The following is a 17,275-nucleotide window of genomic DNA, read 5'->3' as shown; positions in this document are numbered from 1 at the left end:
GGTCTGCCAAGGCTTCTTTTTTGACTTGTTTTACCATCCTTTGTGGGAGGTTTCTCTCATGTCCCCGCATGGGGAGCCAGAGCTGACAGAGAGAGCTCATCCGCGCTCTCCCTGGATTCGAACCTGCGACCTGTCGGGTCTTCAGTCCTGCCGGCACAGGGGTTTAACCCACTGCGCCACCCGGGGAGGGGTGTTCCTGAAACGGTGAAGGCCCGTGAGAAGGTGAGGAGGCGGGGCAAGCAATCCCGACGCTTTCCAGTTCTTGAAAGCAACCTGCTGGCTACTGAAGAGCGAGCGCGCGCGCATGGGCACGCGCTCTCTTGTGTTTCTTTTTCCCAGGCAGGCGCGCGCTCTCCCTGACCCGTTTTGAGTGACAAGCGCGAGCCGGCTGTGGCTCCGCCCCCACCTTTAGTGTATTTTTCTTTTTGCCTGGGAGCTGAGGCAGGGAGACGCCAATTGAGAGCGGGCGAGACAGACAGCGAGCTTGGTTACGCATTGCGGCTGAAGGGAGAAGAGTCGCCAGCAGTGGCTTGAGGTCGCCAGCCAAGCGGGGGGAGCAATAAGGAGGTTGAAGCTTTCCTTACTGCTGGGCTGACCGAAGTGGGCGGAGCCTAAAGCTCGCCGCCGCTACCTATCCATTCAGTCACCTAAAATGGCTGGAGAGAGGAGGTGGAGGAGGTGGTGGAGGAGGAGGTGAGGCCGAGCGGAGAGGAGAGCGCGCGCGAGCGGGTCCCCTCGCAGAGCAACGCGGCGCGCGCGCGCTTCATGGCGTAAAGAGAGCCGCTGCCGACAAGAAGGGTCCACGCGCCGCCTGAGGCGCCCTTCCTCGCCTCGCCCCCTTTGGAGCCTTTCCTTGGAGCCATGTCGTCGGCCGCGCAAGAGGAGAGCTCCGTCAGGGTCGCCGTCCGGTGAGAAACGAGGAGAGAGGGGAGGACACCCTGCATGGTGGGCTGGGCAGCCATTGGCCTTTGGGGCTTTTGAGGCCAGTCAGGCGAGGGAAGGGACAGCTCTCCTGGCGCAGCACCGCCAACCTGTTCCCCTCGCCTGATTGGTCCCCCGGCCTAGTGACGTCACGAAGGATCTCTATGGGCGAGGATTGATAGCCAGGGGTGGACCTGCTTCTCAAGGATGGTGGGCCTGAGATGCTCGCTCCTGGGTTGGCTTCCAGGCAGGGGTTTGGTTTCCTTCAGCTACTGCATATTTCATCTCAGGTGTTAAATGATGCATCAGCTGCCTCTGAGCAAGGCCCGCTGTGTGTTTTATTTCATTTCATATGTCTTCTGCGCTCCAGATTTTTATTTCGTATCAAGAGCATTGCATAAATTAGTATAAAATGGATAAAAATAGAAGGCTAAATATCTTTTGACCAAAAACAGGCAACAGCAGCGGCATTGTCTGCAGCCTCCAATAATAATAATCTATATAAATAAAAATGTACTATTCAATGTATTGTCGAAGGCTTTCATGGCTGGAATCACTCAGTTCTTGTGGGTTTTTTCGAGCTATATGGCCATGTTCTAGAGGCATTTCTCCTGACGTTTCGCCTGCATCTATGGCAAGCATCCTCAGAGGTGAGGTCTTCTCACTTCACCTCTGAGGATGCTTGCCATAGATGCAGGCGAAACGTCAGGAGAAATGCCTCTAGAACATGGCCATATAGCCCGAAAACCCCCACAAGAACTGAATGTACTATTCGTTTGTGGGATTAACAAAACTCAAAAACCACTGGATGAATTGACACCAAATTTGGACAGGGGGAGTGTGTCCCTGTTAGTTCTGCTGGACCTCTCAGCGGCCTTCGATACCGTCAATCACGGTATCCTTCTGGGGCACCTCATAGATATGTGGCTCGGGGGCACTGCTCTGCAATGGCTCCGATCCTTTCTTGAGGGACGGTCCCAGAAGGTGTTATTGGGTGACACCTGTTCGGCCCCACAACCGTTGTTGTGTGGAGTCCCACAGGGTTCAATTCTGTCCCTGATGTTATTTAACATCTACATGAAGCCGCTGGGGGAGATCATTCGGAGTTTCGGAATGAGATGTTATCTCTACGCAGATGATGTCCAAATCTTCTCACCTGTCACCAAGGAGGCTGTCCAGACCTTGAACCGGTGCTTGGCCGCTGTGTCGGACTGGATGAGAGCTAACAAATTGAAATTGAATCCAGACAAGACAGAGGTCCTATTGGTCAGTCGTAAGGCCGAACAGGGCATAGGGTTACAGCCTGTGTTAGATGGGGTTACACTCCCCCTGAAGACGCAGGTTCGCAGCTTGGGTGTGATCCTGGACTCATCGCTGAGTCTGGAATCCCAGGTCTCAGCGGTGGCCGGGAGAGCTTTTGCACAATTTAAACTTGTGTGCCAGCTGCTCCCGTACCTTGGGAAGTCGGATCTGGCCATAGTGGTCCATGCTCTTGTTACATCCCGATTAGATTACTGCAACGCACTCTACGTGGGGTTGCCTTTGAAGACTGTTCAGAAACTTCAATTAGTCCAGCGGGCGGCCGCCAGATTACTCACCGGAGCGTCATACAGGGAGCATACCACCCCTCTGTTATGTCAGCTCCTTGTTTGCATGCTTCAAGTCGTCTCCGGTTGCTTCTGGGTTGAGAGAATCGGCCGTCTACGAAGACGTTGCCCAGGGGACGCCCGGATGTCTTGCAATCCTGCGAGGAGGCTTCTCTCATGTCAGCTCCCAGCACATAGAAGATGGCTTTGAAAGGCAGCAGATCACAGGAGCTGTCTGCATAGACTTGTCAGCAGCCTATGATACTGTGAACCACCGCCTCCTCCTGAGAAAAATGTATAACATCACAAAGGACTACCACCTCACCCGCCTCATAGGAAACCTGCTACAAAACAGGAGCTTTTTTGTTGAGTTCCAGCACCAGAGAAGCAGATGGCGGAAACAGAAGAACGGCCTGCCTCAGGGGAGCGTGCTTGCTCCATCCATGTTCAACATCTACACAAATGACCAGCCACTGCCAGAAGGGACAGAGAGTTTCATCTATGCTGATGATCGTGCCATTACTGCTCAAGCAGGGAGCTTTGAGATGGTAGAACAGAAGCTCTCCGAAGCTCTAGGTGCTCTTACTGCCTATTACAGGGAAAACCATCTGATCCCTAATCCATCTAAAACACAGACATGCGCCTTTCACCTTAAGAACAGACAAGCATCCTGAGCTCTGAGGATTACCTGGGAAGGAATCCCACTGGAGCATTGCAGCGCACCCAAATACCTGGGAGTCACTTTGGACCGTGCTCTGACCTACAAGAAGCACTGCCTGAACATCAAACAAAAAGTGGGCGCTAGAAACAACATCATACGAAAGCTGACTGGCACAACCTGGGGATCACAACCAGACACAGTGAAGACATCTGCCCTTGCGCTATGCTACTCTGCTGCTGAGTATGCATGCCCAGTGTGGAACACATCTCATCACACTAAAACAGTGGATGTGGCTCTTAATGAGACATGCCGCATTATCACGGGGTGACTGCGACCCACACCACTGGAGAAATTACACTGCTTAGCCGGTATTGCACCACCTGACATCCGCCGGGAAGTAGCAGCCAATAGTGAAAGGACCAAGGCAGAGACATCTCCAGCTCATCCCCTGTTTGGGTATCAGCCAGCACGTCAACGACTTAAATCAAGACATAGTTTTCTTAGAACTACAGAGACACTCGCTGGAACACCCCAGCAAGCGAGAGTCCAAAAGTGGCAGGCCCAAACCCAGCACCTCAATTCATGGGTGATACCAGATGAGAGACTCCCCCCTGGGCACTCAGAAGACTGGGCGACTTGGAAGGCACTGAACAGATTGCGCTCTGGCACCACGAGATGCAGAGCCAATCTTAAGAAATGGGGCTACAGGGTGGAATCCTCGGCATGCGAGTGCGGAGAAGAACAAACCACTGACCACCTGCTGCAATGCACCCTGAGCCCTGCCACATGCACGATGGAGGACCTTCTTGCGGCAACCCCAGAGGCACTCCAAGTGGCCAGATACTGGTCAAAGGACATTTAACCAAATACCAAATTTACAAAATCTGTGTGGTTTTTCTTTTCTTTTTCTTTTTAATCTCTGTGTTTGTTTTGCTCTGTTAGAATTGTAATACAATGGTTGCTGATGACACGATAAATAAATAAATGTCAGCTCCACTGGCTGCCGATCCAGTTCCGATCACAATTCAAAGTGCTGGTTTTGACCTACAAAACCCTATACGGTTCCGGCCCAGCGTATCTGTCTGAACACATCTCCTTCTACGTCCTGCCTCGGAGTTTAAGATCTTCTGGGGAGGCCCTGCTCACGGCCCCACCTCTATCACAAGTGAGATTGGTGGGGACGAGGAGCAGGGCCTTCTCGGTAGTGGCCCCTCGCCTGTGGAATTCACTTCCCGGGCAAATTAGGTCATTTCAAAAAGAAAAATGGGTTCCCCTGAATGCCAGCTAGCTTGTAGAGTTTCTCAACAGGTGTAGGTTTAAGACATCCTGTGATTATTCTGCATGTTTTATTCAATGCTATGTTCACCTGCTTTGCATGGGCAGACCTATGCCAAACAGGGCAGGCATATTCGACAGTTGAGTAAGACAAGCTGATGTTCTTACTGATTTTGGGTCTGCACCCCATGTGCTGCCAGTAAGTTTTGGCAGGATGTTATTGCGTGCAACTACTTTGTGCTTCGTGTTTAAGCAGTGTTTCCTATATGCTAGTGTTCGATCTAAGGTGACACCGAGATATTCAGGATGGAAACAATGTTCAATGAGAGCCAACCCTTTGGAAAATGGCATTCATAACCTTTTGGGGGCGGGGGAAACTTTTGGAGATCATAATTTAAAAAGAAAAGCATGACCTTTCTGAGAAGAGCCAAAAACCCTTTAGAGTAGAATCTTTTCTTGGGGTATACAACGAGATATAATTATGCTAGGCAATGGTTTCAGTTGTTAGACTAAATAACCTGTTGTCTCTGATCTGTTAGGAAAACAGAGATTTTGCTAGTGCATAAAACAATTGAGCTTTAGACATAAGGACATAGGCATATATCATAGGGGACATTGTTATACCTCCCCTCTTATAAATTTTGCAAGGGTGAATGCTTTTCTGTGTTTTGGAAGGATTAAAATATTAAAATGACTTGCTAGCATGAAAGACTGGCCACTGTTTCTGAATTCAGGATATGCAGTAGCTGCACATACATGGTACTGCAATTCATTATCCATAATTTGCTGGTATATTTCCTTTTTTGCTTTCATATCACCCATTGCCAAAATAGTGGTTTGCAGTGGAATCACAGGAGTGATTTTTATGTGGTGTTTCACCTTCTCTACCTTGGGTTTGCCCAAGTAGGTTTCCATGTTCAAATCCTGAGGTGCACCTGTGCTATAGAATGAATACAGTTGGACTCATACCTTAATTGCTATGATTTAATGATAATACTATGTAACACGATTTTTGTTCCTGGGTTACAAATGTCATTTCCTTATTGGTTATATCATAAAAACATTGAAAAAGTTTATTAACCTGCAAAACTTTGTTTTTGTGGAATATTCTGCAGCACATTTTGCTATAGTTTTTCTATGAATATCTCATTGAGTCTCAACCAATTCAATATAGTTTGTGGTAGACATAAAAGCAAAGTTTCTGGAGTATAACAACTATTTTCAAAGTAAGTACCACACAATTAAACAGGAAATAAGACTTTCAAACCAGGACAGAAACCTTTTCAAACTTTGTTTCATAGTGTAATGAATCATGGGGAGATGTAGCTTTACAAGGTCGCTAAGTGCTAGTGTGTCACCAAACTGCAGTTCCTAGATTTCCTATTACAATATAGTGGTATAGTACAATATAGTAATATATAGTACTGATATTGTACTATGCTAATAATATAATATATTGTATGTGTGTGTGTGTGTATGTATATGTGTGTGTGTATATATATATCTATATCTTTTAAGCTGCTCTGAGTCCCTTTCGGGGTGAGAAGAGCAGCATATAAATGTCGTAAATAAATAAATAATAAATAATTCCACAGCATGAAACCATAAAAGTTTTGCATTCAGATTGCATTCATTCTACAGTTAGATGTATAATTGGCCATGGAAAGGCACTGGATGGCCTTGGGCAAACCCCCTTTGAATGGAGTAAAGTATGGCCCTTTATTTTTATTTTGTATCTCTGATGCACTCCAAATGAGAATCAGCATTGTGTAATGGTTTGGGTCTTGGGCTAGAGACCAGGGGTTAAACTATGCTATATTGCAGTTTGACATAACTTTAGCTGCCATGGCTCAATGCTTAGGAATCCTGGAAGCTGTACTTTGGGGGGTTACCAGCACTCTCGCAGGAAAGGCTAAAGACCTTGTAAAGCTGTAACTCCAGTGATTTTATAGCATTGCACCATAACAGTCCAAGTGCTGTCAAAATGCATTAATTTTGTTATGTTTGCACCTCAGGAGTTAAATCTTTACATGGATGTGGAAAACCACTGGAAGAGCTTGGGCAAACCTCCTCTGAACAAATATTATCAAGAAAATCCAATGATAGAGTAACCTTAGTGTTTCCAAAAGTCAGAAATGACTTGAAGGAACACAGCAACAACAGTGTGCTCCAGTGATAAAGTAATTGGTGGGGGGATCCACATATTGGAACTGGTCTTTATCCATACTCAAGATGGTTTTATGGTCCTGCCCTGGATTTCAGCATCAAATGCTTTTGAGCAGTCAGTACATAGGATTCTTTAAAGTTGCCCTCCTGAGTGCTAAACTACCATAACCATGTTGATTCCACTGTTGTTATGATCCTTCTGTTGGCAAATAGGCTGTAACTGCATTGTGTAGCTGCAATTCTAAAGCTCCCAGGGAGTGAGAGATTTGGTTACAGATGGAAAATTGCAACATTGTTCTATTGCACTAAAATAATTAATAACGCATTAACGGTAGAACCTGTGTCTCACCTAGGCTTGTGGCAACAATTTCCTGCCTCTCTTCAAAGTTACCCAAGAGGTTTCTTGGTTGTAATAATGTTTTTCATTGGCAGCCGTCAAACAGATGAAGCATTTAATGAAGTGCTAATTCTCCAGTTACACAAAATGCATGGTGTCCATTTTGCTCTGGTGGTGCTCGACACATGAATAGAGCTTACAGAGTTACCTGCCAAAAGTTACCTGAGAAGGTAATCCTTCAGGTTTTGCATGCATGGAGGCAAGGCTTCTTACACCTTTGCTTTTTGTGAGGCACTTTAGTCTAATATAGTAAGCAAACGTTAAGAGAAAACTAAATGGTCCATGCATAATAACGTGACATCCAAATAAATTTTCCCCTTAGTTTGTATCACCCAAAAATATAAAACTGCCAGTGTGGAAGAAAAAAAATCAAGTTAAGCTTTTTCAATAGACATTTCTTACTAAAAATGTATTGTGTCAAAACGACCATCATGTTATTCACCCAACTATTGATGTGACATTACAGTAAAAGTACAGTTCATTTTCTGACATAGCAGTTACATCATACTGACTGTTATGTTTTCCTGGAGTTGAATGACTACATCAGGGATGGGAAATTGGGCCCCTTGAGCTGATATTTTACTGCATGTCCCATTAGCCTGAGTCAGCATAGACAATGTTGTTCTCAGGGCTGACAGTTTCAGCCAAGCAACATGGGAAGAGCTGCATTTTACCCTCTCTTGCGATATGTTTACCAGTCTCATAGTCCTAGTTTTAATCTGGATTTCAACTGTATGAAATAAAGATCATGGAGAACGAACAATACTATGTATTCTTTGTGGTGAGGCATTATAACATAGCCTGAATATCATGCCATGAGAGATGGGTTTAGTTTTTACGGTTGTGCTGCAAACCTTTATTGTGCATTGTAGCATTGATGAGGTTGTAGAAAAGCGTAGTATGGTGGATCCAGATGGATGGGTGAAATTGGATTACTGGCATTTGATAATACTTGTATTTCATGATAGTTTGGCATTTCAGGTTTAGTGCCTGAAAAGGCAACACCCAGTGAAAAGTGAGATAAAACCCGATGAACATTGCAGGCCTTTCTTTTTAAAATATGTGATGATGGCACATTCAACCTGTCGTGCGATTCAATTCATTTCTTGGTGTTAAAGTCCGCAGAAACTCTCACCATTGGTTTTATAACTGGATAATAGAATAAAGGAAATGTTACACATTGGCATAGGATTACTTTTACTCCTATTGTTAAAGTTAATATATTGTAATTGTACTGTCCCTTCTTATTGTGAATAAATAAACATCCTAGGAGGAAATCATATTTGATTGGTCATAGATGGAAATCATTCACCCAGTCCTAAATATTGATTCAATATCAATGTCTAAAACATTGTTAATTCCAGAGGGGGATGTGGAAGTCTTTACAAGCACGTCAGTAACTCAGATTTTTCTAAAAAGAGTACATTTTGTTTGTATTCTGAAGATAAAATAATCAGCATTACTTGTCTCCCTTTTGGAGGAATTCCAAAGAGAACGTGCCACAGTTAAAGAGACTGATGTCTTGTAAGCCCTGGCAAAAGGGCTGTTCAGCAGATTTTAGCACATGACTAAGTACATACTAGAAAAAGAACTATTGGAAAAACAACTGCTCCTGATAATCTACTTATTGGGCAGTGAGTTTGCATTGGGGCACTGAGTATAAGAAGATTTCAGTGTGCAGGGGGTCCTTGATATCTGCTTTTCATTTTCCAGGATCCCCACATTGATACTAAAATCTGTAGATGGCCAGATCCCATTACATAGAAAGATGTAATAAATCTGTGTCTCTTATATAATATAGCAAAATCAGTGTTTGTTTTTTGGATTTTTTTTTACTATTTTCAAACCATAGATAGTTGAATCTGTAGGTATGAAAAAGGGAATTAACCACAATATAAAGGACTGTTGCCTACTTTGAGATTATGCCTGTGGTCCAGAGAAGTATGCAAACGATTTGGTCATGTCAATGGGCTTAAACTTATGTCTCTAACAGTAGCTCTTCATGCCACATAGCAAGCCATCTTTGAATAGCAGAGAATTCAACACCGCCACCACCCCAGTTATAATATGGAATGAGGAGGGGGCTGTCATTCAAATCAGTTGGTGGCAAAGGCTTAGGTAATGCTTAGAATCTTCAGGTGAAAAATAAATGTCTTTTAACTGTGAAAGTGCCATTGTTTTGTATGCTTAACAATTGCAATAGATAAGGCAAAAACAATCTAGCACAGTGGTTACCAGACTTTGGTCCTCTGGGTGTTTTTGATTTCAATTCCCAGAAGCTCTAAGGCAGTGAGGAGTGCTGAGAACTGAAGTCCAAAACATCTAGCGGACCACAGTTTAGGAACCCTTGATCTAACGTTCTTAATATATATTAGTAAGAAGTGACTTTAATGTGGCAACTATTTTAGATCAATGGCTATGATACATCCAGTGATCTCTGTGCTATTACTGCTACTAGTACTTGGCTACAGTCAAAAGAGCTCCTTGGTTATATTTGAAGTTAGTCATGAATGTGGATTTTTAGGCAGTCCTGTCCTCAGGTTGCACCGCAACTCTGTCAGACTAGTCTGGCAACCATCTGTATTTTGATTAGTTTACTGTAAGATTGCTCTAATGCACCCTTTGTTGAGTTGCCCTTGAAGAACATGGGAAAAATTCAGCTGGTACAAAAATATGATTGCTAAGTTATAAACTGATGTGACTATAGGCACATCTATACCGTAAAATTATTGCAGTTTTATACTAGTTTAACTGCCATGACTCGACGCTATGGAATCATGATAATTGTAATTTTACAAGATCTTTAGCTTCTCTGTCAAAGATTGATGGTGCCTTCCAAAATTACAACTCCCAGGATTGCACAGCACTGAGCCATGACAGTTAAAGTGGTGTCAGACCGCATTAATTCTACAGTACTGTCACCCCAGTACTGAAATATCTGAAATATTGGTAATTGTTGGTTGTTTCCTGGGTTCAATTTATGGAGATGGTTTTAAATCTATAAAGGTCTTAGGAATCTAGTTGTCTGTGAGAATTGTTGTTGGTATAATTCTTAAGATCAGCCGGAAAGGCTCTCTTGTGGACACTTCTGTTTGTTATTTATTTAAAAAACGACAAGGGGGAGATGTGGTTATGATAAGATGAAAGAGTGCCATTGGTATTATCAAAGTAGTTCCAACAGTCATACTTATCTCAAAGGTGTGTGAGATTTTATCACTTGGAGGGCATTGACATTAATATCAGGTACAGTGTACCTTTCATGTTAGCTGGTGTTAGAGGCATATGACCCTGTGAAAGTGTTTTTAATCTGAGAGAACACCCCTCTAGGAATCCCTAGGTCACGAGTCATCAGACTTTTTTAAACAGAGGGCCACTTATAAAGAAGGCCTTGGTTACATAATGCCTAGGGCACTTAAAATAAGTTCACAGTCCCTTAAATTGTTTGGGGCAGACTATAGTTTGAAAAAAACATAAACAAATCCCTGTGCACACTGCACATATCTTATTTATAGTGCAAAAATATGAAAGAACAATACAATATTTAAAATGAAGAACATTTTTAACCAACATAAATTTAGCAGTATTTCAATGGGAAGTGTGGGCCTGCTTTCGGCTGATGGGAGTGCCATGTTGTTGTTGTTGTTGTTGTTGTTGTGTGCCTTCAAGTTGTTTCAGACTTAGGGCAACCCTGGGTCTATAAAGTATAGGACAAGGGCCGAGTAAATGACTGGAGGGCCACATTCGGCCTGTGAGTCATAGTTTGGGGACCCCTGCTCTCGTTCCTGAAAAAAGTAATCAAAACTGGGAATAATCAAATCCACAAAAATCAAGCCATCAAATGGGGAGGGCCACTTATAAAGAAGGCCTTGGTTACATAATGCCTAGGGCACTTAAAATAAGTCTGGATACTTGGACAAAGCACTTTAGTACTAGAAAGCCCAATGGCTCTATAATTTGACAAGTTATATCATGCAGCACAGAGGAAGAAGAAATTTGTTTATACTTAACATTTTTCAAAATGTATTGTTATGGTACTGGTAGCTAGCTACTAGTTGCAATCAGGTCTTAGTTTTTTCTGTGTGTTACCCACCAAATATTATTCTCCTGTTTAGACTCTAAATATGAGTTTAACATTGTAACATCTTTATTGTAATAATCAGAAAACATAATACTTGAGAACTTGTGGCTGATCAAAGACACAGAGGAAGTAGCAAATCCTTTGAATGTAGCCATGGCTCGTCACCAAGTCATAATTTTAAGCTTTGATTCTACAGTAGAGAATGACAACAGTGAATGACGATTGTTGTGATGAGTTGGACATTAGTTGCTAAGATTGTTTGCCAAAAGCCTTTCAGGGCTTTCATGCTTCACTCAACAGGAATATCTGGTACACTATTCACTACCCCATAATTATACTTAATATTCTGGAATAATTAGTGTGCAAGATGATAGCTTAAGGGTTGCAATAATTGGAAAAGCTGAAACATTTTCCTTTCCTTCACTATGGGCCCATCCCAAGATCTGATCCCAGGTTTTCTGTTTATCCCAGATTATCTGGCGGTACCAACTTACATAATCCAGTTCAAAGCAGTAAACCTGGAATCAGATCCTGGGATATAGGGCTTGTCTGGAAGGGCCCTATTTTTGCATGTGGTACTTTGGAAAAATAATTTACTGATCTTTAAATTATGCATTGGTACAAGAAACTATAAATAAAAGGATGATCATGGCAAAAGTTACTGTGGAGGTATCAGTGTTGTTACCAGGTTTGCCACCCTTTTACTAATAATTTATATCTGGCCTAAAAAAAATCCTGTTAATTCTAGAAAGAAAAACAACTGAGCCCTAATTCCAACGTCTTTTGTTGAATTCCGACAACTCTTTTATTAACTTTGGTTTTCTTGCCTAACAAAGAGTGAACTCAAGAGGGGCTCACAGACAGATGTACTTCTGCATGCTATAACTTGCAGGATAAAAGACCCAGTTCAGAGCTGCATACTCCTACATATCAAAATATTTTGCTCTCCTGACCTTCTATTTTTTTTAAAAAAATCCATAGAAAGCTGTCTTTGTAATTTTGAAAGTGGGAAAGATACATTTCTACATCTTCCAGGTGTGCCTTAGGACTTTCACAAAGAATACCTTTTTACAATGTTACAATTGTTTGACAATTAAAAGCTTTTAGGAGGATAGCCAAGTCATTTGATAACAAGTTCTGGAAAATAAAATGTTTTGTCTAGTAATTCAGAAAGATTTATCTTCCATTCTGATGCTTGGTTTTATGCTAGAGTGCTGTCCATGATTTGATTATATTCACCAAAGGTAATCATATTTCTAGCTACTTCTTTGAGAAATTTCATTTTCTTTTTCTCATCACAATAGCCCTGTTATTGTTTCACCTATTCTCCATTCTTACTCTTCAGTTTGCAATACATTGTTCTGTAAGATATTAAACTCAGCCTACATATCACTCCATTCTATCTACTTTGATTATCACGTGATGCTTTTAAAGATACACCAGCCTCTTATTTATTTATTGTACCATTGTTCTGCTTTTCCTTCATGCAGGTTCAAGATGGCAGGCATGGCTTGCCTCCACTCCAGTTTTTCCCCTCATAGTACTCCTGTGACATAGGTCAGGCTAGGGGAGAATAACTGACCAGTTGAAACCAGTGCGTTATCAGTTGGTTTCCTGGATTTCCCAAATTCCTAATTCATTACTTTGAATCACATTGGCGTTACTTTGTTATTTTCTTTAGTTCTTGACGTGTAGTTAGGCATATTAAATACATGGCTCTGGATGTGATGAAGAACATAAATGAATTCTGTATATGCCACAATTCATTTGGTCATGTTGCATAGATATTCCTTTCAAATTAAGCACAGATTTTAGCATCCTGAACAGTTTTGTTTAACTTCTTTTGGTGTTTTTTGAAAACAGGTGTCTAGCTCTCAAAAAGGCAGGTTTGAATGTGTGAGAAAAGATGTTGATGAAATCTTACACAATAATGATGGTTCCTCAGGGCTCTTCCAGACAGGATCTGATTCTAGGTTTTCTGCTTTAAACTGGATTATATGAGTCCGCACAGTCAGATAATCTGGGATAAACAGAAAAGCTTAGATCAGATCCTGGGATATAGGGTCTGTCTGAAAGGGCCCTTATATGCTTGAGGCAGGGCTTCAGTGGTTTCCTTCCTTTCTAATAATTTGTGGACAATGTTTGTTTTTGGGAAATTACCTTTCTCCAGTGTAGAAAGACATAACCAACAGTGTGTGAAGTCATAATAGCCCACTAATCATGATTTGAAATATATACAAAGCTCAATTTTTAAAAGATGTGTGCAAAAGAAAACTGAAAGCAGCAGTGGAGATTAAGAGTACAGTCTTGTTCGGTCTACACTACACTAACCATTCAATGTGTTTTCCAAACTGGTATTGAAGAAAGTGGTTTTACTGTGCGAATTACCTAGGAAATCCTGGACCCAGTTTAAGGCCCGTCTGGTGATTACACAAACCACAGAGCAATGATGTGCATTAAGCAATTTTTTATACGTTTTTGTGAGAATTTATTTTGTGACCACTGAAGTTTGAAGCTAGCTTCGAATTGCATTAAAAAGTCAAGATGGGTCTGTAGAGTTCCTACTATGCCATTACGCTTGCATATTAGCTCTACTTGAACTCAATAAGACTTATTCCTTAGCAACTGTGCACAGGGTTGCAGCATTAATAATGCAAGGGAAGAAAGCAGAGAACAATGACGGTCAATAACAATAGAAACAAAACTTGAAAAAAGTTAACAAGGACCTTTGTAATCTTGCTTCATCAATAAGCAATTTATTTAAAGCAGAAGTGAGTAACGCATGCCCCTTCAAGTGTTTTTGGGCTACGGTACCTATCAGTCTTAACCAGCATATCAATTGGAGGAAGCCGTAGTCTAGTGGACATCAGGAAGGCCACAAGTTAGCCTTCTGTGGTCACACTATAAGCTGGATATCCAGAAGGTAGAGAGTTCTTATCACTAACAGTTTTACTAAGCAGTAAGCTCAGCTGATGCTGGTTGAACTTAAATAAACAAGTGACGTACGATGTGCAAATCGGCCCGTGTTATGAAGTAGTTGTTTATATGTGCCAGCAAAGATACATTGCTAACAAAAAACTGCAGACAGTACATATTTATTAAAATACTTAATTCAAAACTTTTGAAGACAATTTAGCTTTTCCTTGTCCGTTCGTAATATTATCACAAAGCAATTGAGTAAATTCCTTTATTTTAGTGTTTTTTGTATGCCAGGCATATTGGCATACTTTGATAGTAACATCAGAGTCAGCGTGGTGTAGTGGTTTAAGTGTTGGACTGTGACTCTAGAGACCAGATTTTGAATCTCAATTCTGCCATGGAAAACCAATGGGAATCTTACTTTCGTAGCCTCAGAGGAAGGGAACACCCTCTGAACAAATCCTGCCAAGAAAACCCCATGATAGGTTCACTTTAGTGTGACCGTAAGTTGGAAACAATTTAAGGCACACAACAACAACAACATCAAAATAATCATTTGGATTGTGACAGTTATCTAGTTAGTGTATACTTGCTAGTGTAGATATGGGTGCATTGTCTTAAACTTTTATTTCCCTAGGAATAATATTATTTTGTGATACATATCTTTTAATGCTTGAAATGACTGAATTAGTGAAAACAAAAGAAAATAGCTTAAAACTCAAGTATTCACTGCCGCTCCATTCCAGTTATGCATGTATTGAATTCCACTACCATTCTGTCGCCACTGTCCTGTGGAGCATTATTTATGACATAACCCTTTGGATCAGACAATTGATCAGTCAATGCAGAAGGGATTTGTATGTAATCCTTTTGGAGACCTAGTTACACATTTGTTGAATAGGGAATTAAGTCTCTCTAGGATTTGGTGCTGAAACAGCGGTCTAATTATATTTTAGTCCTTAAGCTGCTTAGAATGGTGACTATTTTTTAAAATGACATCAGTATGCTTTTTGTTTCTTCGTGAACTTCTCCAGATAATTCTATATGGTCCTTTCTTGACCCCCCCCCCCCAAAAAAAAGAAAAAAGAATGTGTATAAAGAAATAATGCAAACCCTGCTGAGGACTGTCATGAAAGGCCCATTGCCAAGGAGCATAAATGAATAGAAGAAGGAACTCTAGCATTCTGGACAAATATTTGGACATGGGAGTGGAAATCATTAGACAAGTAGGTAGGCCTGTTTCGGCTAGTTCTTTTTAAGGTACGCCCAGTCTACCTCATGCCTGTCCTCTGAAGACACATGCACTTGTTTTGCCACTTGAGGGTAGAGTGTAAGTCAGACTGTATGCTTGAGTTACTAGATCTGCCCATATTTTTAGTTCTTGTTTTATAACACTGTAATGATGAACCTTGGAGCTACCTTTTTGAGGTGGTGGGATTGTGTGCTAATGTGAAGCAAGACGCTATGCTGATGGTAGAAGTGCTGTCAGTAGGATCTCCCATGTCAGACAGGCTTTTGCTGAGGAGCCAGACTGAATGTGCCAAGTATTTATTACTGGGCAGTAGCAATGTGTGGGTGTGGGAGATCTGTCAGACACAATGTGACAGTTGCATCATAGCTAACATTTGTTTTTACTGTGCAGAATTTGATTAGTCAATTCATTTATTTATTGGATTCACACTCTGTCTTGTTTCAGAATAGAATTCAAGCTGGGAGACCAAATTCCTTTTAAATGTCTTTTACCAGGAAAACCCTATGGAGATTCAATCCAAAATGAAATAAGAAATAGCATTTGAAGATGCACTCCAAGGTTGGAAGGCACCCAACAAGCTATTGGGTTACACCAGAAGACCACTATGTGTAGCATCATGGTTAATGTAACTCAACTAAAGGCAAAAGGCTGTTCAGATGTTGATGTGCTATGTTGATGTAAAAGGAATGTCCGAAACAACACAATACATATTGCACTACTTGTGGGGTAAGTTAGCTAAAATGGATCGAAATGGGACATTTTGAGACAGATAATTATTCAGAAATGTACTTTGAAAATTAATATCTAAGAAATCTTGTGGCATTATTAACAAGGAAAGCTGTAGCAAGAGTAGTCAGATGATATAGTGCAAAGTCAGACCAAATCTTCAGGGAAAACTGATGAGTATAACCATAAACCAAGTTTGTACTCTAGCTACAGAGACATAAGAAGAAATTGTAATATTCTGTGCTGGGGTCCAGGAGGAAATAGGCCACACACCAAAATAGAAATTATTATTAATCCTAGATTATTGGAATTAAAAAGTAGTCAGTAGAACATAATAGAAGATTATAGGTAAATTTGATCTAGGATTAAGAAATGAAGCAAGCGAGTTGCTTATTGAATTTTGTGAGACCAAGAATTTGTTCATCACAAATATGTTCTTCAAGAAACAAAAGAAGTGAGTGAATGGACATAATGTCTACATAATTGGAAACAGGAGATAGAGAAATTCCAATTTTTGCAAAAAAGAAAACCAGGAGTAGTATCCAGCATGACTGCATGGAGCTGTTACCTCCATGCTGAAGTGGTATCTATTGATCTACTCACATTTTGCATGTTTTTGAACTGTTAGGTTTGCAGAAGCTGGGGCTAACAACATGAGCTCACCCCATCCCATGGATTTGAACCACCAACCTTCCAGTCAGCAAATTCTGCAGCTTAGTGGTTTGATCCACTGCACTACACTATCTGTAGTTAAAAAGAAAGAAAAGCAAAAACTGGTGTCAGATTAAACTCTTCAAGCAGTTAAGGAAGTATGAAGAGCAAAAGTAAAAGATGATAGAAATAGGGCCAGTCCTCTGAAATACAACTGTTCTGTGACTTTTGAGTGATATTAGATGACAACAAAAAAGGAAGAACAAGACACCTTTTCCACAAGATCCAAGGAATCAAAGGAAAATTAACCTGAGAGTGAGGATGCTATATGACCAACAAGGGAACATATTACATGACCAACTAGAAATAAAAAGATGTGGATACATTCAAGAATTATATAAAAGGAGTAAAAAGACAATTGATTCATTTAAGGAAGAACCATTTGAAAATAAATTTTCAATTTTAGATAGAAACAAAAGCTGCATTCAGGGTGCTTGGGGAAAATAACTCACCATAAACGTATGACATGCTAATAGAGCTGCTCCAAATTCTGGAGACACAATTCACTTAAATTTCAACTAAAATCTGTCAACAGATATGGAAAACAGAAGAATTACCCATAGATTATAAATGCTTAATAAAT

General features: G+C 41.2%; 1 protein-coding gene across 11 annotated transcripts in view; it reads left to right on the top strand.

Annotated features, from left to right (window-relative positions):
• Positions 1 to 635: 635 nt before the first annotated feature.
• The window catches only part of KIF21A (kinesin family member 21A), a 127,296-nt gene continuing 110,656 nt past the window's right edge, over positions 636 to 17,275 (top strand). For 10 of the 11 annotated variants that reach the window (XM_060778404.2, XM_060778403.2, XM_060778409.2 and 7 more), the window contains exon 1: positions 636 to 908. In XM_060778404.2, the coding sequence (XP_060634387.2) occupies positions 862 to 908 (47 nt within the window). In that variant the 5' untranslated portion in view covers positions 636 to 861. The remainder of the gene's footprint in view (positions 909 to 17,275) is intronic. The other variant, XM_060778408.2, reaches the window with a different exon arrangement.

This window comes from Anolis sagrei, chromosome 5, assembly GCF_037176765.1.
Source record: "Anolis sagrei isolate rAnoSag1 chromosome 5, rAnoSag1.mat, whole genome shotgun sequence".
In the NCBI taxonomy this organism is placed as follows: Eukaryota; Metazoa; Chordata; class Lepidosauria; order Squamata; family Dactyloidae; genus Anolis; species Anolis sagrei.
Note: the sequence above shows the minus strand (reverse complement) of the source record. Positions and strands in the feature narration are given on the sequence as shown.